At 46.9% G+C, this 22,237-nt stretch overlaps 2 protein-coding genes across 3 annotated transcripts; both read right to left on the bottom strand.

The window, feature by feature from the left end:
- Window positions 1-1,271: 1,271 nt before the first annotated feature.
- LOC310833812 (uncharacterized protein) lies at window positions 1,272-5,961 on the bottom strand. Its single transcript, XM_083716638.1, has 3 exons — window positions 5,638-5,961; window positions 3,974-4,084; window positions 1,272-1,969 (listed from the first exon to the last, which is right to left on the bottom strand). Exons 1-3 carry the CDS (start codon window positions 5,920-5,922, stop codon window positions 1,814-1,816), a joined length of 552 nt encoding a protein of 183 aa, XP_083572764.1. The 5' UTR covers window positions 5,923-5,961; the 3' UTR covers window positions 1,272-1,813.
- A 5,884-nt stretch (window positions 5,962-11,845) lies between these two features.
- Window positions 11,846-22,237, bottom strand: LGALS12 (galectin 12). 2 transcript variants are annotated; one of them, XM_083716633.1, is made up of 9 exons: window positions 22,027-22,237; window positions 20,482-20,570; window positions 19,187-19,397; window positions 18,966-19,085; window positions 17,640-17,678; window positions 16,440-16,466; window positions 16,242-16,330; window positions 14,911-15,073; window positions 11,846-12,438 (listed from the first exon to the last, which is right to left on the bottom strand). In XM_083716633.1, the coding sequence occupies exons 1-9, from the start codon at window positions 22,081-22,083 to the stop codon at window positions 12,244-12,246; spliced, it is 990 nt and encodes a 329-aa protein (XP_083572759.1). In that variant the 5' UTR covers window positions 22,084-22,237; the 3' UTR covers window positions 11,846-12,243. The 2 variants fall into 2 exon arrangements, 1 of the variants encoding a protein (XP_083572759.1); XR_014558940.1 differs by lacking the exon at window positions 11,846-12,438 and adding an exon at window positions 12,446-13,939 and having other exon boundaries at window positions 14,271-15,073.

Below are 22,237 nucleotides of genomic sequence, written 5' to 3' on the forward strand. Positions count from 1 at the left end.
ATCTGTCTCTTTTCCATATTAACAGCACCCTCTAACTCCCCCCCTACCCATTCTCAGCCCCTTTTGAAAACGGTCAGTCTCCGCTACAGGGCAATGTAGGAAGATAGGAATCTTCTTGTGCTTCATGAGACCATGGGTTCATCAGCTCAGTATTGTCTACACTGACTGGCAGCAGCTCTCAGGGTTCCAGACAGTGAGTTTCCCCCCAGTCCTTCCTGGACATGCCCAGGATTGAACCTGGACCTTTGCATGTAAAAGCAGATGTGATACCACTGAAAGGATGAAAGGTAGGCTGTGTCTTTGTAAGAGCCAAATTTTCATAGCTGTGTGGACTGAGAACAGGTCAGGGAACCCTCACCTACTGCCAGTGCTGCGCTCCATTCAGCTCTGGGTCCCAATAACTCACTTCCGAGTCACACTCCAGGCATCTGGCCTGGGCACCTCCTGCGAAGGAACTGGGCCTTGTTTTTGCGGACGGTTGAGCATTATACCGTCAACTCACAACTTGCATACATTTAATTGCAGCTTTACACCCTTGGTGGCTGGCAGGCTGAAATTGCACAAATTAAAACACATGCACAGTGGAGAGCTTAAAAGCTCTCAGACTGGCTTACCGGGCTCTGGGAAGCTACTGTGAGATCTTGTGAGAGCTACCCAGAGCGCACGCAAGAGTCTTCCAGAGTCCAGCAAGCAAGACACACCTGGTGCACCAGCTTTGGAAAGGTAGGGATGGTTGTGCAGACGTGGTTCGGGGGTCGAATATACGCTGTTTTAGCTTTAAGCACAACCACACACACATGGAACATGCTGCAAGTCAACTATGGGAATGCACATCTAGTTTGCCTGGTGTGTATCAATCTTGCCTGCCCATTTGCGGGTGATAAGGGTTAACTTGTGTAGCTGATAGGAGGAGCCAGTGATGTCCATATGAAGCAGGTGGACAAAGGCTTTTTAAAAAAGTGGCTGGCCTCCAGGTGGGTAGATCAAGGTGGATCTCTGCAGGCTAAGGAAAAGCTTGGGAGAGAAAGCCAGCAAAGAAGGACTGTGCAAAGAGAACAAAGGGGCTTGAGTAAGATTTCGTTTTGTTTTGGCAAGCCTATCCAGATATGTGGAAGGTTGGTGAATGTTCTTCATTCATTACTGATTTTAATTTTTAAAAATTAATTTTTTACCGATTTAAAAAAAATTATTATTAGTCCTTTTTTGGAGAGTTAATACAACAATCAAGCTATATACATTTTATGAAGCAAATAAATAATAATCAGCCCAAATTTTGGTTGCATGTTGAGCTAAGCTTTATTTTCTACATTAAGCAAGTTCAAAACCAAAGAGATAAAGTAAGGTTTTTTTTGTTTTTTTTTTTTGAGACTGGTGAAAAGGTATAACTTGGTGAAAAGGTATAACTTGTGGATGCTTCTGCCTTCTGCTGAAAGCAGTATCTGCCAGGGATTTCCTGGTAGATCCCCAGGGAATTTTGTGAATTCTCGGAATACCACAATTCCTTGGTGGGGAAGCAAGACTGGTTTAAATCTGTAATGTGCACATGTGAGGGTCAGTAAGCAGCCTTTTCCAACCTGGGGCCCTCCAGAAATTTCAGACTGCAATTCCCATCAGCTGTGCTGGCAAGGGCTGGTTGATGGGAGTTGTAGTCCAAAGCATCTGGGAGGGCCACCGGTTTGGTAAAGGCTGGTCTAGATCTGCTTAATTACAGAGCCCTGGACAAAAAGAAAAAGAGAGAGAGAGAGAGAGAGAGAGAGAGAGAGAGAGAGAGAGAGAGAGAGAGAGATCTGATTCCTTCTTCTCAGGTTGCTCATCAAACATATGGAGTGCCTTCTTCTTCCTCACTTGGGGTGGCACTAGAGGACTTCAGGAGGACTGCAGGGCCTTGGTACTCTGTGCAGTCCTCATCGTGGATGTAAGGTGTGTCGATGCCGTAAAGCTGGACGACTTCACCCTTGCACTCCCATTTCTGCAAGCATGAAAGGAAGGGGGAAATTTAATTGCATTAGCATGATTGCAAACTCCTTGGCATGCTCCATGGCACATCTCCAGATCGGGTTAAGGGCCTTGCCAGCAGAGGTGGTTTTAAGGTAGAGTGACTGGTTCTTCCATTCTGCAGGTGCAACACAACCATGCTGTAGAATGCAGCACAAGAGTTGGGGGGGGGGCACAGAATTTTAGCCTCACACAAGTCGCCAATGAAATTTGAGAGCCCAAAGTCTTACCACTGCTGCTAGAACCTCTGGAGAACAGGCAGCCAATCAGAATAGGCAGCCGATACAGCTTCATACAGCACAGGAGCCATTGACACCGTGTGTTTAAAGCGCTACAATACCACTTTAAACAGTCATGGTTCCTCCCCCCCCCCCAAAAAAAAGAATCCTGGGAACTGTAGTTTAAGGGTGCTGCTGAGAGTTTATTAGGAGACTCCCCTACTCACCACCACAGCTGCAATTCCCAGAGTGGTTTCATGATCCAGTACCTCTTCCCTGGTAGCTCTGGTAGCTCTGGAAATTTGTAGCTCTGTGAGGTGGAATAGGGGAGCCTCCTAACAACTTTCAGAACCTTTAACAGCCTACAACTCCCAGAATGCTTTGGGTGGAGCCATGACTGTTTAAAGTGGTACCATAGTGCTTTGCATGTATGGTGTGAATGGGCTTTCATTAACTCTGTGAAGCACTGCTATGGTAGGATCAGAGCACGGGGAGGAACCCGAGAGATCTTCTAGTCCACCCTTCACCAACCTGGTGACCCTCCATCTATTGGTGGACTCCAACTTCTGGAGGGCCACCAGTTTCCCATCCCTGAACTACAGAGTTTACTAGTACCTCCAGCGGAGGAGAGGAACCCACCCACCATTTACTGCACTGTTGAACAGAGCTCAGCTAAGTCCTACTCACGAGTAGGACCCATTCATATGAATGAACCCAAGTTTCCCATAGTCATGTCTCTTAACCTCAGTGGGCCTATTCTGAGTAAGATGTGTGTTGACACGCCATGACATTTGCATGGTTGAAATGCAACCTTCTGACTACATTTGCTCCCTGCCCTGTCCGACACTGGAATGCGGCCCCTGGAAGGTTGCCCACTAGGAAGCGTGGCCCTTGGGTCAAAAAAATGTGTGTGTTTGTCCCCCATCCCATTGTAGCTGAGACATGAGTGTCGGAGTGTGAAGGGGCTTCCCACCAGTAATGATTCAGAAGTGTTGGCCTCAGACCAGCAGTGCGTGGATCAGGCCTAAAGGCAGCGGCAACAATCCAACCTCACAGGGCTGCCAGTGAGTGACTCCCAAGGTCTTCTCAGTTCAACTGTGCCATATACCGGCATCTGCTGTTGTTGTTGAAGGTAGCTGTTATAAAGTACCGTATTTTTCGCTCTATAAGACGCACCAGACCACAAGACACACCTAGTTTTTGGAGAAGGAAAACAAGAAAAAAAAAGCCAAAACAGCAAGAGGGATCACTGCACAGTGAAAGCAGCAATCCCTCTTGCTGTTCTGGCTTCTGGGATAGCTGCGCAGCCTGCATTCGCTCCATAAGACGCACACACATTTCCCCTTACTTTTTAGGAGGGAAAAAGTGAGTCTTATAGAGCAAAAAATACGGTAATTAAACTCTAACAGAATTAAAACAATATTAAAAACAAATTTGTTAAAATACAGACACGAAAAACAGCACAGCACTATTAAAGGCCTTTTCCTTTTTAAACGAACAAACAAGCAAACAAACAAACAAACAAACACACACACACACACACACACACACACAGAGGCTTGTCGGAACAAAACAGTCTTTGCCTGCCAGCGGAAGGACAACAAGGAGGGAGACATTCTGGCTTCTCTAGGGAGGGAGTTCTAAAGTCTGGGAGCAGCCACCGGGAAGGCCCTGTAAAAGGCAGCTACAGCCCCGCGACCCAGTCCCTTATCTTCATCAGACCCATTTTAAAACCTTGTAGTAAGAGGCCTCTTCCTCACCTTGGCATCTAGTGGGATTTCACAGATCTCAGCGTCCCCTTCCGCCTGGTCCTTGCTGCATTCGGCCTTCACCAGCACTGAATTCATGTGGTAAATGCGTCCCATCGTGTTCTGGAGGGAGAAATCAAGCAAATTCTTAAGTGGCCTTGCTGCTATGCCTCCCATCCTCACCAAGGCTGCGTCTGTGTGTTCTGCATCGTCTTAATAAGGGTTTTTTCGTGCAAATTTTCCTGGGTGTATAGGTGGGAAGAAGCTACAGAAGTTGGCACAGTTGGGTAGTTGAGTAAAAATGCCTGCAGTTTGAACCATTTACCGTAATAGAGCTGGATAGCTCAGTCAGTAGAGCATGCAGCTCTTAGTCTCAGGGCCACAGGTTCAAGCCTGGGTATGGGGCGGTATATAAATAATAATAATAATAATAATAATAATAATAATAATAATAATAATGATGATGGCCTCAGTCCCAAACATCACTATGGCCAGCAAATCCCATCCCATCTGGGATGGAGCAGATTGGAGTTCTGGGAAACGAAGCTGAGTTCAGTTAGCTGCTAAATAATGACAGCTCTTGCATTGCTAAGCCCACATTCACCGCATACATTTAAAGCACTGTGATACCACGGTTGTGGCTTTTCTCAAAAAATTACAGGAGCTGTAATTTGTTAAGGGTGCTGAGAGTTGTTAGGCATTCCCCTATTCCCCTCACACAGCTACAATTCCCAGAGTTCCCTGCAAAGAGGGATTGGTTGTCAAGCCAATCTGGGAATTATACCTCCTTGGCTGCTGTGGTGTGGCATGGCGGCAGGCGGGTTACTCTAGTGAGCAGGTGGATGGAGGCAGTGGGCAAGAAGCCTGCGGGAGGCAGGCTCTGTTCACCCCCCCCCCACGTGCTCCTTCATCTGCATGTCCCCCCATCCCACCTGCCCAGTCCACTGTGGGGTGTGTGTGTGCTACACTTGCCCTGCCCTGGGTGCTGGCAACCCATGCTACACCATGGACTCTCAGCACTCAGAACACACTACACCTCCCAGAATTCTTTGAGGGTAGCCATGACAGTTTGAAGTGGCATCATAGCGCTTTCAATGTATGGTGTGAATATGGCCTTGCTGCCCACTGCTGTACCGGAGGAGATAGAAAAGACTAGGGAGTCTCTGAATGATGGGATATTTATGAATATACTCCATAGGGGGCAGGGGACAACACCACGGTGATGGGATTCAGATTTGGATTTTGGGGTGCAGGAAAAAGTATGATTACAGCTCTGCTCACCTTGCCTTGGTGACCCAGGGTTAGCCAGCATTATTATTTATCCTATCGTTTTCTCAAAGATGCTCTAGGTGACATACATTCTCCCCTCTGTTTTATACCCACAGTGACCCTCTGAGGCAGGTAAGTTTGAGGGGCAGCGTCTACCCAAGGTCACACTCAGTGAGTTTCATGGTTGAGTGGTGGTTTGAACCCTGGTCTCCCAGGTCCCAGTCCAACACTCTAACCCAGGGCTTCCCAAACTTGGGTCTTCAGCTGTTCCCATCATCCCTGACCACTGGTTCTGCTAGCAAGGGATGATGGGAGTTGTAGTCCCAAAACAGCTAGAGACCCAAGTTTGGGAAACCCTGCTCTAACAATACACCACAAATGCTGTCTGGCATCACTTCCAGTCTTACCTCCACCATAATGTGGGTCACCTCTCCTGGCGCTTTCTGGTACTTGCTGTTGTGCTTCTTGTTCAAGTGCTCCACGAACATTTCGTGAGCTTTGACAGCCTGGTCTTGCATCGCCTGGCGCTGCCTTGCCCAAACGCCATGGCTTGCCTGCAGGGCGGCTGCAATTTGTTCGCGGCTTGGAGGGGGTGGTGGACGTCTAAACTGTTGCTCTTCCCCTTGGGGTGGTTCTCCCCAGGCCAGCACAAAAGCCAGTGGCAAAAGGAAACACACCCAGGAGACAGACATGGTCTTTGGAACAGCTGGGATCCAGACTGTGTCTGGTTGTTATGCCAGGCACAGATATAAGGAGCAAAGCCCCGCCCTGGAGAAAGAGCGCTTCAATGGGAAATGGAGACAAAGGCCACACCCACCTCCATTGCCAGGGCGCCATTTTGTTTTCTGTTTCAGGCTGAAAGGGTAAGATGGTGCAATGGTTGCCACGTATTTAGTTTTTAGTTTTTTAAAATGGGTTGCTCAGATGCCAGAAGCTCAGCCCATCCTGAGAAGGGAACTATGGGCAGTGTGTGTGTGTGTGTGTGTGTGTGTGTGTGTCTTTGTCTTTTCTGGCACAACCTCCTCAGAATGCAAAGATGTTGGCAGGGAAAGTCCATTCATGTGACTGAAATACTCTTATCGCAGAAGGTGGCCTGAGTGCATTTGTCAGGTTGGCCAGGTGTCTTAGATTTCCTTCAATAATAAAAAAAATGCTTGCAAATTTGCATGCTCTCCTCTCAGGGGCAGCCTCAGCTGGCCGGTCCATAAGGCAGACTGAGGCAATCGCCTCAGGTGGTGGGAATCCAAGAGATGTCCCTATTCCACCACTGCTAGAGAAGTGAGGAGAAGCAACCATGGCAAATTCCGAGTTCTGGCAAGATCTCATGAGAGCCCCACAAAATCTCATGGGAGCCCAATGAGATCTTGCGCTCGAGCTCCCCAAAATCCCGGTAAATGAGGGGTGGCGGCAATGGGAGGGCACACAGGGTGGTACCTTCCCATTTGACCTTAGGTGGTGAAATGGGAAGATGGCAACCCCCTATCACCCCACTGCCAAACCTGGCTTAGCAGGGTTGTGGGGGCAGGCATGCCACCTGTGGGGGCCCCACTCTGTGGGAATCTGCCACCCATGTCAGCTGCTTCAGTCTGCCTCTTGGGAGGACTGGCCCCGTCTCCTCAAAACAAGAACAGATTGGGCTTTCTCTTTGTGCAAACCATTGTGATACTTTCTTGGCAGTTGGGGAACAGCACAGCAACTGTATTTTCTCAAACTTGGGTCCCTGGCTGCTGTTAGACTACAACTCCCATCATCCCTAGCTAGCAGGACCAACAGTCAGGGATGATGGGAGCTGTAGTCCAACAACAGTTGGAACCTAACATAAGCATTAGCAGAACATAGCTCTTATGGCTAGTAGTACTTTTTAGAAGAAAATATATTCCACGCTTATAGTAAAGGTCTTTTTTCCTTTTCCTTTTCAACCAAACAAAGTAATTTCCTCCCACACCAGCATGGCTGGCCACCAAGGGCGGATGGCAGTATTTGCTTACTTTATTTATTTATAAAACTATGTCAGTACTGCCATATCATACAATATCTGGGTGTCGTACACCAGTGAAACATCAGTCAATATTAAGACAATATGTATTTACAGAAAATTGGAAAAGTGGGCTGGAGAAACTCGCCATGAGGAAAGGTTGCAACAAATGGTATTTTTTAATTTATAGAAAAGACGAGTAAGAGGTGACATGACTGAAGTTTATAAAATTATGCATCACACAGTGAAAGGTGATAGATTTACAAACATCCCCCACCTCTCATAAGTCTGGAAGTCGGGGACAATCAGTGAAGCTAAATGTTGGAAGAATAAATAATCAGGACTTTTTCAGGTAGCACTTAGTTAAACAATAAAACTCTCTCCCACAGGAGGCAGTGATGCCCACCAAATTGGATGGCTTTAAAAGAGGATTGGACAAATTAATGGAGAAGGAGAGGACTGTCAAAGGCACAGACACAGTGCTATGCTCTGCCTCCAAATTTGGAGGGAGCAACGCTTCTGAATACCAGCTGCTGGAAATCACAGGAGGGCGAGGGCTCTTGTGTCCTGCTTGCAGGTTTCCCACAGGCATCTGACTGGCCACTGTGAGAACAGGATGCTGGACTAGATAGGCCGTGGGTCTGTTCCTGCTGGCTCTTCTTGTGTTCTTCGAAGTGCTCCATGGGCAAGCAACTTGACCCTTCTCAAGGCTGTGGTGACAGGGCGAAAGTAATGTCTGTCCCCAGTAACTCTGCAGACATTACAGAATTGAAATTTAAACCCGGAGCCGTCCTTACAGCAGGCTTTTATGCTGTCAAAATTCAACCCGCCCGAATGAAACACGCTGGAACAACAGCGTTTCTTTGAATTGAGTAAATGAAGCGTGTCCTTTGCACGCAGGGAGAGACATTCTTGGTTGCGACTGGAAGCACATCAATCCCGAGTGATCCAGGTGTGTAAATGGACTGCGTACAGAACTCCCATTGATGGCTTGACTTGTGTTGTGCTGGCTGCTGTCATGAGGTAAAGTGCACAACATACATATTGGGTATCAGAAGTAAACATGTCCCCGTTTTAGAGTTTCCCCAGCAATTATTTTGACTTGATATGCTTAGGTGATGAGACCGCATCAGCTCTGTGCATGTAAAGCAGCACAAAACCGCTTTAAACTGTCATGGTTCCCCTCCACCCCCCAAAATCCTGGGAACTGTAGTATGTTAAGGGTGCTGAGGATTGTTAGGAGTTCCAATCTTTCCTTCACAGAGCTACAATTCCCAGAATTCCCTGGAAAGAGGAATTGACTGTTACACCATTCTGGGAATATTTGTCCAGAGAATCAATATTTGTTGATTCAGCAAGTGAACAAGTGTGGTGGCTACATTTGTGGACAGCAAAAATGAAAGGAACTCATAAGAACATAAGGTGAGCATCCTGGATCAGGCCCTTGGCCCATCTAGTCTGGCGTCCTGGTCTCACAGTAACTGACCAGATGCCTGTAGGAATCCTGCAAGCAGACCTGAGCACAAGAGCACTCTCCAAACTCCAAATGTTTCTCTCTTAACTGGGTATTAAATGCCAGATGTGGTTCAATGTAAGTGTGAAGTGATGTACAATAGGGCAAATTATTATTATTATTATTATTATTATTATTATTATTATTATTATTATTATTAAATTAATTCCTAACTTTGCATATGGTTAAAGCCGTGGTTTTCCCAGTAGTGATGTATGAAGTGAGAGCTGGACCATAAAGAAGGCTGATCGCTGAAGAATTGATGCTTTTGAATTATGGTGCTGGAGGAGACTCTTGAGAGTCCCATGGACCGCAAGAAGATCAAACCTCTCCATTCTGAAGGAAATCAGCCCTGAGTGCTCACTGGAAGGGCAGATCCTGAAGCTGAGGCTCCAATACATTGGCCACCTCATGAGAAGAGAAGAGAAGATTCCCTGGAAAATACCCTGATGTTGGGAAAGATTGAGGGCACAAGGAGAAGGGGACGACAGAGGACAAGATGGTTGGACAGTGTTCTCGAAGCTACCAGCATGAGTTTGACCAAACTGCAGGAGGCAGTGGAAAACAGGAGTGCCTGGCGTGCTCTGGTCCATGGGGTCACAAAGAGTTGGACACAACTAAATGACTAAACAACAACAACTTTGCATACACTCTGATGAGGTCTGAGCTAGCAGTGATTCTTCTTGCTCCTTACTGGTGATGCTGAGTCTCTGTGTCAAAGGAAGAATCCACCCAGGGCCTTTCCCCCAGCAGGAACTCACTGGAACTCAGTCCCAGCACCTCTCAGATGGGCGTCATTGCTATTCTGAGAGAACAAGGGAGGTGTTCATGGTGAGTTCCGGCACCTCTTTTTTCTAGAAGAATAGCACTGAATACAGTACACTGGTGAGGGCTGAGCAATTTCTCCCTTCCAACTCTGCAATTCTGAGTTTTAGGACCCTAGAAAAAGCCACCAGCATCTTCCCTGGACATCACATGCTGGAGCATTGGATTCTGGGACAGTTCTAGTTGAACCTCCACCGAGCATGTGTGTAAATCATTACAAGTATGGCCAAACACTATAGTCCTCTCTTTCCAAAAGGCAGTATCAGACCTGTGAAAGCACCACACGCCCTGAAATTTCCCATTATCATAGAGAGAATTTGAGCTCAGGTAAACACAGCTTCCGGACAATTCAGTTTCTTAAGTCGTGCGGAAGCAACCTCAAAGTGTTGTCGTTGCCCCCTGACTACCAGAGTGCATAATTCAGGAAGAGGACTTGTAATGGATGCATTGTTCGCCTGTTGCAGAAGCTGTGCATCAAATAAAAATCAGGTGACACCCATCTCCACCTCCCAATTCCACAATCGCCCAGAGTCAAGGGAGCTCTTGTTTCCAACCTGACCTTTCGCAAGTGGCCAGATCAGATTAGAAACTGTTATTAACCTGTTATCAAATTTCCGTGTTTGTTCTCACATGGTGGCTGTTCTTTTACAGATAAACGTCTTAAAATCAGGAGAAACAGCAGCGCCTAATGCTACCCCCTGCTGCTAACTGGATCTGACAAGTAACCCCCCAATTCTCATTCTCTCTCAACGAGGCCACCCAGACTTCCTTCATATCAGAGGAAATGGCCTAATAACTTTATTTATTTACCGGTAATAAAATGTATATACCATTTGACTGTGACACCCTCCCCCAAATTTCAATGTGGTTTACAAAAATAATGCAACAACAGAAATTATCCGTGAAAACAACTACAGTGCAGTACTTAAAACATGCAAAAATAATTAAAATCAACACTAAACTTGATTGTCCTTTCCTCCGTGAATTTGCCCAGTCCTCTTTTAAAGCCATCCAGGTTGGTGGCTGTCTCCTGTGGGAGGGAGTTCCACAGTTTAACAATGTGCTGAGTGAAGAAGGATTTTCATTTATCTGTCCTGAATCTTCCAACTTTCAGCCACATCCAATGTCCATGACTTCTAGTGTTACGAGCACAACCCTATCCAGATGTTTAGAAAGTTGGTGTGAGTTTTGATCTGTTTTTAGTCTATTGCTGGTTTTAGAAAGTCTTAAATTATTGTTGTTGATTTTTCTTACTGATAATTTTATGGTTTTATATATTTGTAAACTGTTTTGAGGGTTTGTTTGAAAAGCAACAACTATCAGCCTATGTATAGATTTAATGAAATACATACTGTCAGGACTGCCGCTAGGTCCCAGCTCACAGAGGACCAACGCCCAGTGGATATTATATACAAAAGTCTTTATTGAAGTTTAGTTTCCATTTCCAAGCTCTGGGCGCGCAGACCCACGTCTTCACGCTAGACCGGCTAAGTCCCCTCTGACTCACTGCTCCACCCACACCAGTTTAAGATTCTAGCCCGGCTCCACCTCTTGCGCTGCTCTTTCCTGCGTTGGGTCCTTCTGCCCTCTGGGGTTCCCTCCTTCCTGGACTCCTCTGACGCGGAGCCTCCTGAGTCTTGCCCCTCCCTCCGGCGGGCTTTAGGACCTGGCTCCCTTCCCGGGCTCCCCGCTGTGCCGCGCTCCTGTACATTTGAACTTGGCGCGCGCGCCCAGCCGGTGACTTTCCTTCTGACCGTTTCCCCGCTTCCTGATGTGGGTGTTGCCAAACCTGACTCCTCTCCTCCCTCTGGTGGTGAGGACACTGGTCCCGACTCCTGGGACTCCCCCTCCCCACTGCGCTCTGGTGGAGACGCTGGTCCTGATCTCCAGCTGCTGCTCAGGGACTCCCCGCTGGCCCCTCCCTCTTGAGGTTTCTCCCTTGGAATCTCCCTTGCTCTGGCCACCGGCGCTCCCTTCTGTGAGTCCTCCGATTCGCTAGAGAGGCTTGTGGAATAACTCTGGCCACTGTCACTGCCTGCGCCCCCCTCGTACTCCTCCTCCTCACTCTCCATTTGCTCCCCCTCCTGTGTCTCTCCTTCTGAACCCCTGACACATACTAATAGGTTGCTGCAGGGTCTCATATGGTTTCAAATTGGAGATTCCTGCACTGTTTTGAGATTCCTGCACTGCAGGGGTCAGACTAGATGACCCTTGGGATCCCTTCCAGCTCTGTAATTCTTTAATTCCTGTTGCTCCTAAGTTTCTTTGAAGGCCAGGATGGCATAAAAAAAATCATGGTATACACTATGTGCTTTTATTAATGCTTATAGAGATTTAAAACAGCATATATTTTCTCCTGAAGGGGAGAGCAACAGCTTCAAGTCCTGCAGTTCCTCCAAGGAAACCAACATTCAGTGCAGAAAGAGAAAATATGGTCTTCCTGCTACTTCATAAGGCAGATGGCAAGTGAGTGGGTGGGTCTGTGTGAGAAGACCGTGAAAAGAAATGGCTCCCCCGACACCAAAAACTCCCCGCCCATGGAAAGCTAGCAGAAGGGAGATGGAATGGAGACTCAGCATGTCTGCAATGCTATAGGCTGGGTGGGGGAGCGTTTATGCGTGCGGAGCATTCAGACATGCGCTTCTTCTGAAGCAATCCATGCCAGGAACAGTCTGTGGGTTTGCTTGTCTTTGTCAGTTCTTATCTTTGGATCTTCAAAGCAGCTGCGCTGCAATTCGGAAGAGAAGACCGAACCTGGGTGCTGTAAAGTACAACGTCTCCCTCCACAGCCAGCTCCCTGATGGTGTCAGTGGCGGGATGAGGGATGCACTGAGGACCAAGGGGGGTCCCATTCAGGGCCAGCTGCAGGTAGTCTTCTTGGCAGAGGAAGAGCAGCTGGGGGAGAAAAAGGCATTAGCGAGGAAGGCGTGTCCAAGGACCACAAATGGTTGGCTAGGGCCGCCTGTCGGAAGAGGGTGCTGGACGAGATTGGCCATTGGCTGAATAGATAGATAAAACTTTATTCGCATTAGGCAATGGCCATAGCAACAGTAAAACATTACAGTATACACAGAAAATGATATTTGATATAAGAGCACAATTTAAAGTCCTGAATCAGCAGTCAGTTAGTGGCCCTTATTCTGATTGCCCCTACTATGGACCTAGCAACCTTTGCTGTTATCTGCTCATTTTAACCTGATAGACGAAAGGACATTGTGGCAGTGGTTGAGCGCCTAAAAAGGAAAACTGACCTCAAAAGGTCTGGCTTGACCATCATAAACAAGAGCCACCAAAATAAAAAAGGAAAGGCACATCCCTATACGACTCGCAATACGCTATGAGCGAGTGAAAGGACATTTTCTCTACAGAAGAAAACGCTCTAATAAGTCAACCTTATCCAGCCCCATTGGCCTAATGCAACAATCTCGTCTTACGTTCTGTTCCTGGGGCAAAGCATACTGCAACTTGAGCATGGGCTCTTAGTGTTGTGTCACATCTAAGGAAGGGCATTCCAGGGGGCTGGTGCCACAAAGTCCAACTTTTCTCCCAAGCATTATTATAGGGTGGGTGCGCTCATGTATCCACATGTTTTTGTTTGGAGTCCAGGCAGCCTGAAAGGCTGTACCTCCCCAGCAAGTGCTAACATCCTTGGTTGAGCACATCCTCTCAGTCCCACCAACATCAAAGTCATGGTTAGTGGGGACCTGAGAATGAGCCTTTTCTGTGGCTGCTCCCAGATTCCGGGATTCCCTCTCAAGAGAGGCTAGAATGGCTCTTTCTTTGTTATCCTCCCATAGACAGGCTAAGACCTTTCTCTCCTGTGGTGCAATGGGTCGGTGCACCTGGCAGTTAAGCATAAGGTTTGTGGTTTGAGCCCACCCAGGGACAGTTTGTCCTGCATTGCAGGGGGTTGGACTAGATGACCCAAGGGGTCCCGTTCCAACTCTATACAATTCTGTGATTCCTATTCAGACAGGCCTAAGGGGCAATCATGTTAATAAATAAGGGTTTATGCATGCAGAGAAAACTATAGCATAGACACTTGGGGAGGGGGAAGGTCTGCCCTCCTCCCCTCTCCCAGTTAACTTCCATCTCCAGGGCTCGGGGTGGGAAGGAGCACAGAGGACAAATCAGCAGAGCCCCCCCCCCCATGACTTCACCAGGGGCTGTCCCTAGATCTCAGGTCTGGGCCCTGAAATCTCAGGGTCTGGGATGTTGGTTTCTGTTTATGTCACTGTGCAGTGCTCACAAGACTCTGTTTTGCATTCCAGAGGCATTCCAGACTATTGGAAGTCTCACGGAAGACAGGAGACGGAAGTGATGTTACGGGTTTCCTGTTCCTTTGTTTCAGTTGCTCTCTGTTTTCACAGAGAGAGCATGCATGTTTATTTTCTGTCTGCGTACAGTGGTGCCTCGCAAGACGAAAAGAATCTGTTCCGCGAGTCTCTTCGTCTTGCGGTTTTTTTGTCTTGCGAAGCAACCCTATTAGCGGCTTAGCGGATTAGTGCTATTAGCGTCTTAGCGGCTATTAGCGTCTTAGCGGCTATTAGCGGCTTAGCGGCTTAGAAAAAGGGGGGAAAGCGAAAAAAATCGCAAGACTCGCAAGACGTTTTTGTCTTGCGAAGCAAGCCCATAGAGAAATTCGTCTTGCAAAGCGCCTCGAAAAACGGAAAACCCTTTTGTCTAGCGGGTTTTTCGTCTTGCGAGGCATTCGTCTTGCGGGGCACCACTGTAACTAGAAATAAAACTCTTTAGCAATGTAGCTCATAAACTTCTTGGCTCCTTCCCTGCGTGCACCTGACTTGGCAACCCTTGCAGAGGGAGTGAGGAGGGGCAAAAGGGAGGGCTAGTGGTGAATGAACTTGCTATTCTAGGGTGTACTAGAATATATGTGTATTTCAAGGATGAAAAAGACAATTATCCTCGCCCCCCCCCTCATGGCAAAGAGGGCTGTGAGGGTGGGGGCTCTGTGAGCACCAGAGAAAGGGTACCAAAACACCCACCAGGGCCACATTGGTAATCCCTGGCTTATTTTATTATTTACTTCATTACATTTATATCGCACCTTCCCTCCAAGGAGCTCAAGGTTTGCCTACATAGTTCTCCTCCCCACTCCCATCTTATTCTCAACACACAACCCTGTGAGGCAGGCCAGGCTGAGAAGGAGTGACTGGCCCTCAAAGTCACACCCAGTGAGCTTTGTGGCTGAGTGGGGAATAGTACTTTGGTCTCCCATTTCCTAGTCTAACCACAACTCTAACCATGACGCCACCACTGCCTCCCTGAGCATATCTCTCAGTATATCACGTGAACCAGGCCTGTCTGAGGTTTCCTGGGAAACTTAAGACGGTCAACGTCTTTTCTTACCTCAAAGTATCGCTGGGGGTGGAAGGGGAAGCCTTCGGCCACTGTCCCCCCAGACTCCTGGCCTCTGTCCGAAAATGAGCGCCATGACACCGTCTGGTCCATGAAGCAAACGCGGAAGCTGAAGGAGATGTGGGAAGGGTCTTTCTTCAAGCTGATGCAGAACCTGGAAGAGTCACCAAGGCTGAATCTGTTAATAAAGGTAATTTGGGAAACAGGCTGCAAGGGAAGGGGACCTTCCAAAGCTGTCGTCCTCCGCGTCCAAATTTATCTCGGGATTCTTGAATTGTTCCGGATTCCTTGGGATGGTCTCCAAGGTGGAACCAAAGTTCTAGGACTCAAAGCATTTGTTCCATTTTTTAATCTGTTTTCTTAATTAAATAAGGCTCAGATAGCCTTCTTTGTCATTGTCATGTAGTTCAGACATCTTAGTGCTGTCTCGTCATTGCTTTTTTGGGAGGGGGGAGGAGGGGTTGCCCCAACAACAAAAGGTTGAAAGCAAATGGGAGGAAGACAGCACTTTCCCTCAGATGTGACCACACACTCAAACACCCTTATGCCGTCCATGAGAAACCACACGAGCAATACAGTGGTACCTCGGAAGTCAAATGGAATCCATTCAGGAAGTCCGCTCAACTTCCAAAATGTTCGGAAACCAAGGCGCAGCTTCTGATTGGCTGTAGGAAGCTCCTGCAGCCAATCGGAAGCTGCAAACGTCATGTAGGACGTTCGGGTTCTAAAGAACCTTTGAAAACCGGAACAATCACTTCCAGTTTCCGATCGTTCAGGAACCAAAACATTCGACTTCCAAGGCATTTGAAAACCAAGGTAAAACTGTAAATGCAAAATGCAACACACACACACACACACACACACACACACACACACACACACACAGAGCAAACCAATGGAGAGAGGTGCATTAAAACAAAACCAATAATAATAACAGTAATAACCAAGATGTGTATATGAGATAAAGGACACCACAGAAAAGAAAAGAAAGAGAAGGAGAGGTGGGGGGAAGGAAAGAGAAGAAAAGAGAAGTGGGGGAACAAGGAAATAAGGAAAAAGGAAAGGAAAGAAGGGAAATAATTCCACCTTAGGGTGGAGAGTGGGTCATAAATTGTATCACACACAGTAATACAGAGCTAGCTGGACCAGTGGTCTGACTTATAAAGCAGCTCCTTATATTTCTACATCATACAGAATAGAGTTTTGCATTTATTTTTCTCCCTGTTTGCCAAGCCCCGACTGTAAGATCTACCACAAAAGAGTGGGCAGCAAGTGCAAGGGGGTGGATAGCGTGTGTGTGTGTGTGTGTGTGTTCTACTTACTCTTTGGGGTCCTGACGCACCAAGCCTCTCACTGTCATTGTGTCTCTCGGCCTGAGGCTCTCGGGGAGCAGATGGGAAAGGGGGACATCCTGAAAAGGGAAAGAAAGAGCAAGGAGCAAGTTAGGCTGCTGGAGAAGCTACCCCCCCCCCCCCAAAGCCACTGGAGAAAATAAAGGCAACGGGTGCATTTAGACTCACCAAAACGGCTCTGCTCTTGAACAGATGCTGTGGAAAGAAATAAAGAAAGTGGGGGGCGGGGGGGAGAGAGAAATCAGGATAAGACTCCTATGCACTGGCTTGAAAATGGGACTGGAATTGGGCAGGAGGCGGGAGAGGGAGACTGGGACTATTGAAGATGTTATTTTTAGTGGGGTGGGATATCTTCTGCAACATGTCACAGATGTCATAATAGTGCATTATTAGTGGGTTTGCGCAGGACCACCCACACATTCCCCCTTTATGAGCTGTTCTGTGATGCTTCCCCAATGTTTATTTACTATTTATTTCACACACAGACTTATGCACTGCTTGAATAGACTGCATGCTGCCCATCTGAGTGGGTTGCCCCAGCTACTCTCTTCCAGCAAAATATAAAAACACAATAAAACATCAAACATTAAAAGCTTCCCTATACAGGGCTGCCTTCAGATGTCTTCTAAAAGTCAAAACAAAATTCCTCACAGTAGCACCTTAGAGACCAACTGTTAGTTATTGGTATGAGCTTTCACACACAAGCTTACGCACTGCTTGATTAGACGGCATGCTGCCCATGCACACGAAAGCTCATACCAATAACTAACTTGGTCTCTAAGGTGCTACTGGAAGAAATTTTTTAATTTTGTTTCAACTACGTCAGACCAACATGGCTACCTACCTGTTTCTAAAAGTGAGATAGTTGTTTATTTCCTTGACATCTGATGAGAGGGCATTCCACGGGGCGAGAGCCACTACCAAGAAGGCCTTCTGCCTGGTTTCCTGTAACCTCACTTCTCACAATGAGGGAACCGCCAGAAGGCCCTTGGAGCTGGACCTCAGTGTCCGGGCTGAACAATGGGGGTGGAGACGCTCCTTCAGGTATACTGGGCTGAGGCTGTTTAGGGCTTTAAAGGTCAGCACTAACACTTTGAATTGTGTTCAGAAACGTACTGGGAGCCAATGTAGATCTTTCAGGACTGGTATTATATGGTCTTGGTGGCCACTCCCAGTCACCAGTCTAGCTGCCACATTCTGGATTAGTTGTAGCTTCTGAGTCACCTTCAAAGGTAGCCCCACGTAGAGCGCATTGCAGTAATCCAAGAGGGAGATTACTGTTTAAAATACTACCTCTGCTTGTCGCCGTGGGCTTTGTGGGGAGCAAAGAGGAATGTAAATTCAATAAATAAATAAATATATACTTACTGGGGCAACAGGGTATTCTGTTCTGTAGATATCAAAAGGCTGCACACAAGAAGAGAGAGAGGACAGAACAAGACACAGCACGGATCAACAACGGGTCGTAAATCTGACACCAGGAGCTTCCAATGTGGGGAATACCCAGGGCACTCTTCCAACCCCATGGCTTCCCTTCGCATCTTCTGCAAACCACTCCCCTTGCATAATTCAAAATGCAAGTGTTTGAAGCTTTGCATAAACCCTGGATTATTATTATTTTATTTTTTTGCAGGAATGGGGCTGGGAAGCCTCAGTGGGATGTGGGTCTGGTTTATTTATTGCCCCAAAGATAGCACACAGCAGCCTCCTCCAACTAAGGTTCTCCACATATTTGGGACTACAACTCCCCTAAGCCCTAGCCATTTTCTAGTCCCAAACATCTGGAGGGTGTCCAGTTGGGGGAGGCTGTTGTTGATCTCCAACACCCTATTTTGACAGTGGCCAACCAAATGCCTGCAGGAACCCAAAGCCCCTTCCCCAGTGTTTAACTCTCCCCAGCCAGCACAAATCAGAAGAAATTCACTGCCTGTGGTTCCATTTACTAGCCACATGGCAGGCCACCTCGTCCTTGAGTTTTCCCATTCTTTTTACAGCTACCCCAGCCAGAAGCCACATCCCCACAACTTGTGGCAGTGAGTGAGCCACCATTGGCACCACAGGGCTTTCTGGTTGGGTGACAGCTCCACCTACAGGTCAAAGGTGGGATGAACACTTTGGGAAGTAGGCCTCTCCCATGATGTAGTTTGCTTCCTTTGTCACATTCGCTTTCCTTCTAAATTTTCTCCTCAGGAAAGTTCTAATTTTTTAAAAAAATAATAATAATTCTATATCATTTGCATCAAGAAATACATATTGAACCTACTGCTAATCACCTTAGTTCGCAAAAAACGGAGTTCTGATATCAGGGAGGGAGGGGAAAACCCCACTCTGGATCCTAATTTTATGAACTTCTTAGGCATTAAAACTTGCATACATATTGGCTGAACTGCCCTGACTCTTAACAGAATATGAAATATGTGGAAGTATAAACACCCTATGCCTCAGTGGTCCTGCCTTGCTGGGGGTTGGACTAGATGACCACTGGGCCCCTTCCAACTCTTAAGATTCTATCATCTCACTGCCCTTTCTAGGCAGCCCTATTTGGATATATGCACTCATATTAATTTATATGAGTCTGGATTGAGGAAATACTTTCATTATTAACCTCAGCTGGTGATGTTTCCCTCATACCCCCCCCCCCCAATATGTATATTTTAAACAAAGATTCAAAAAGTGCTCAATACATTGCCGTACATTTTTAGGGAAAAAGGCTACTGCTCTCAGGATGACATCGCCAGATATTCTCAGCGTGTTCATTCGGTCCAGTGGCAAGCTGAACATGTATTGCAGATAGTGCTGTCCATTTACGCTCACCTGAGGAGGAGAAACACATAGTTTGTGAAAACAAGATTGTGAACTAGATGGGCCTTTTGCCTGGACCAGCAGCCAGGCGTCTCTTCTGTGAACCTCCTCACCTTCACGTGATCTTGTTCAAAGAGAAACAGCAGTAGGAAAGAGTCGCCACTTTTCAAGGGCAGGTGGGGGAATTTCACCTCCTCCATCCAGAGGCCGTTGCTTAGAGAGTTGCAGATTGTGTAGGGACGCGAACGGAACCGGGGGTTGAAGTGGAGGCCAATATCAGCCCGCGGTGCCAAGCTGGAGCCGGCCTGGAAGTCAACCTGAAACCTGAATCAAGAGTGGGGGGAAAAGCAGGAAGAATAATTTAAAGAAGTGAATTCCTTTCATTATTATTTTTTAAATGGAGGACATCAAACAAAAAAACCTGTTTCGTTCAGTGAAATATAGATCACAGAACATAAAGCAGAGTCAAGGTTATTACAAATAAATCGACTTGTATTACATAATCAATTGTCTTTGCAGAACCTACTGAAGACTCTCCTCTTCCAAGATCTTTGTCAGTTTGCATCTGTACTGGAATTGTGTTAAATATGTTTTTAGCACCTGTTGTTTAGCATCCTGCAACTATTCTTAAATTTCATATGGAGCTGGCAAAATACTGTTTTGAGTTTACCAACTGATTTATTTGGAGGAGTCGGAGGTTTGGACAGAAGGTGGTTAAGGGAGCCAGAATGACCTGTGCTGATTAAGACCTTTATGGCCAAAACTGTGGGTAGCAGCAGGTACTAGACAGAAAAATGAACGGACTTCTTCACAGAGCTAATTTACAGAATTCACTGCTGCAAGAGGTGCTCACTGCTCTTCATTCATTTCCCCCCATCACTTTATGCCAAAAGAAGTCAACTTACAACAGAAAATACTGTGCAAAATAAGCACACACGAGATTAAAACACAAATTAAACAGAGCACTAAAAATGATCAGACGTTAACTTAAAACGAGGACGATAGAAGTTTATCCATGACAGAGAACTTCCATGTTCAGAGGTAGTCTGCTTTCAAATACCAGTTCTGGTGGGGACAAATGACTGAGGGCTGCCCTCATTTTTGTGCCCCACGTGGTTTCTTGGAAATGACTTCTGCCAGAAGCAGAATAATAGAATTATCAAACTGTATAGCTGAAAGGGACCCTAAGGATCATCTAGTCCAACCCTGTGCCATGCAGGAATATGCAGTTGTCCAATACGGGGATCGAAGCTGCAACCTTGGCATTATCCTTGGCGTGATTCAGCAGGAAAGCCTCCTTCCTCTCCCCTTTTCCTTTCTCCTTCCTCCGGAAAGATTAACACACTGGAAAGACAAAAGCTCTCAGTCCTCCTCTCTTTAAACAATGTGATTTTTATTTTATTTTTACCTTTCCGCTTCCATTGGGGTTGCTCCCTGGATGGAAACCATTTTCCCAGGGGCCAAGCTGCCAAAGATGGAGGTGATGTAAGGAACGATCTGAAAAATGGACACAGACGCACACAGAGTCAAGCATTAAAGGCTTGGCTGAGCAAACGAGATGCCCTTCCTGCCCAGTGCTACAGAGGTGCTTGGTTCAGCCAGCACTCTGCACATGATCCAGAAATGCCCCAAGAGTGAACCAACCGCGATGGGGTTGCGGATTTTGGAATCCAGAGCCTGCTGGTCAGATGGCAGCAAGACACCATATCCCAGCCAATGCTTGTCCTCCATTCACTCCTGAAGGCTACCAAGATCCTGAGTTCCAATGCTGCCCTCCTCTGCCAGGTCAGGAAATAGATGGGTGAGTTTCTTGACGCTGGAATCCTCCCCCGCCCCAAGTCAAATGCAAAGAGAGAACAATTAGGAGACCAAGGGATGCCTTTGACGGCTTTGTTGCCTTCTACCGACCTAGCAGTTCAAAAGCATGTCAAAGTGCAAGTAGATAAATAGGTACCACTCCGGCGGGAAGGTAAATGGCGTTTCTGTGTGCTGTTCTGGTTTTGCCAGAAGCGGCTTAGTCATGCTGGCCACATGACCCGGAAAAACTGTCTGTGGACAAACGTCGGCTCCCTCGGCCAGTAAAGTGAGATGAGCATTGCAGCCCCAGAGTTGTTTGCAACTGAACTTAATTGTCAAGGGTCCTTTACCTTTTTACCAGATGTTTTAGACTACAACTCCCATCAGACCCAGCTGGCAGAGCCATATGATGCAGGGGCTGATGAGATTTGTAGTCCAAAACATCTGCAGGGCACAAGCAATATCACCTTGCAGAGCTGGGAGGCTGCAAACGAAGACCAGGCTTGGTGGGAGATGTCTGCAGTTGGACCTCTCTAGGTGCCAGGAGAACACAGAGCCTCAGGTGATGCTCTCTGGGCTGACAAATCAGTCATGCAATTAATTTATTGCTTCAGCATGGATGGGGGCGGGCAGGGGGAGAAGAGTTTCAGCATCAGCTGGAAGCACATGAGGAAGGCTAGTCGAAAAACAAAATGGAATGGCAAGCCTACCATTTTAAAAGCCACTCCTTTTGAGCTGGGCCCTTCAGCTGTTCTTTATTTAAAATCAGCTTTACGTAACATAATGAACAACACAGTTTTCTGTCCTGTGGCCAAGTGCAGTTTGTCCTGCTTGTAAATTTCTGCAGATCCTGGTTCTTTTTTTAAACCAGACATTTGGCAGCCTTAATCTCAACTGGCTGCATGGGCCGCCCACAGCTTACTCAGAAGCAAACAGGTGTTTGGTTAACTTTTTTTTTAATTTAAAAAAAATCACATTTCTAGGCTGTCCACTAAAACCTAGAAAGGTAGCATGGCAGACTATTTCTCCTTCCTTCTCTCTCTCCCTCCCTCCCTCCCCTTCCTTAGAATTATACTTGATTATGAAATTAGGGTATTTCCCACCAACAGTATCTACAACTCATCAGGGCAGGCAGAAAATAAAAATGATCACTCACTGGATTGAAAACAGGACTCTGCAAGATATAATCTTCTGGTTTAGGCGAAAGATCCATGAGGCATGTCAGCTGTCAATGTTCGCTCCTTAATTTCTCTTACAGTTGTCGCACCACTTTGCAAGTTTAAAACTTGCAGGGATCACATGATATGAGTCACCCAGCTGAGTTTAAAAAAAACTGAGAAAGAAAGTGAGATTATCCAATCAGCTTC

This window comes from Podarcis gaigeae (assembly GCF_964106915.1).
Source record: "Podarcis gaigeae genome assembly, chromosome: 16".
NCBI classification, from domain to species: domain Eukaryota; kingdom Metazoa; phylum Chordata; class Lepidosauria; order Squamata; family Lacertidae; genus Podarcis; species Podarcis gaigeae.

Coding starts and splice junctions, on each gene's coding strand:
- LOC310833812 (XM_083716638.1), bottom strand. CDS start 5,922: ATGTCTGTCTCCTGGGTGTGTTTCCTTTTGCCACTGGCTTTTGTGCTG. Junction 4,085..5,637: donor TGACCCACATTATGGTGGAG/GTAAGACTGGAA, acceptor TTCTCCCTCCAG/AACACGATGGGACGCATTTA. Junction 1,970..3,973: donor AAATCCCACTAGATGCCAAG/GTGAGGAAGAGG, acceptor TCATGCTTGCAG/AAATGGGAGTGCAAGGGTGA.
- LGALS12 (XM_083716633.1), bottom strand. CDS start 22,083: ATGGATCTTTCGCCTAAACCAGAAGATTATATCTTGCAGAGTCCTGTT. Junction 19,398..20,481: donor ACCCCAATGGAAGCGGAAAG/GTAAAAATAAAA, acceptor CTCTTGATTCAG/GTTTCAGGTTGACTTCCAGG. Junction 16,467..17,639: donor CAGAATACCCTGTTGCCCCA/GTAAGTATATAT, acceptor TTCTTTCCACAG/CATCTGTTCAAGAGCAGAGC.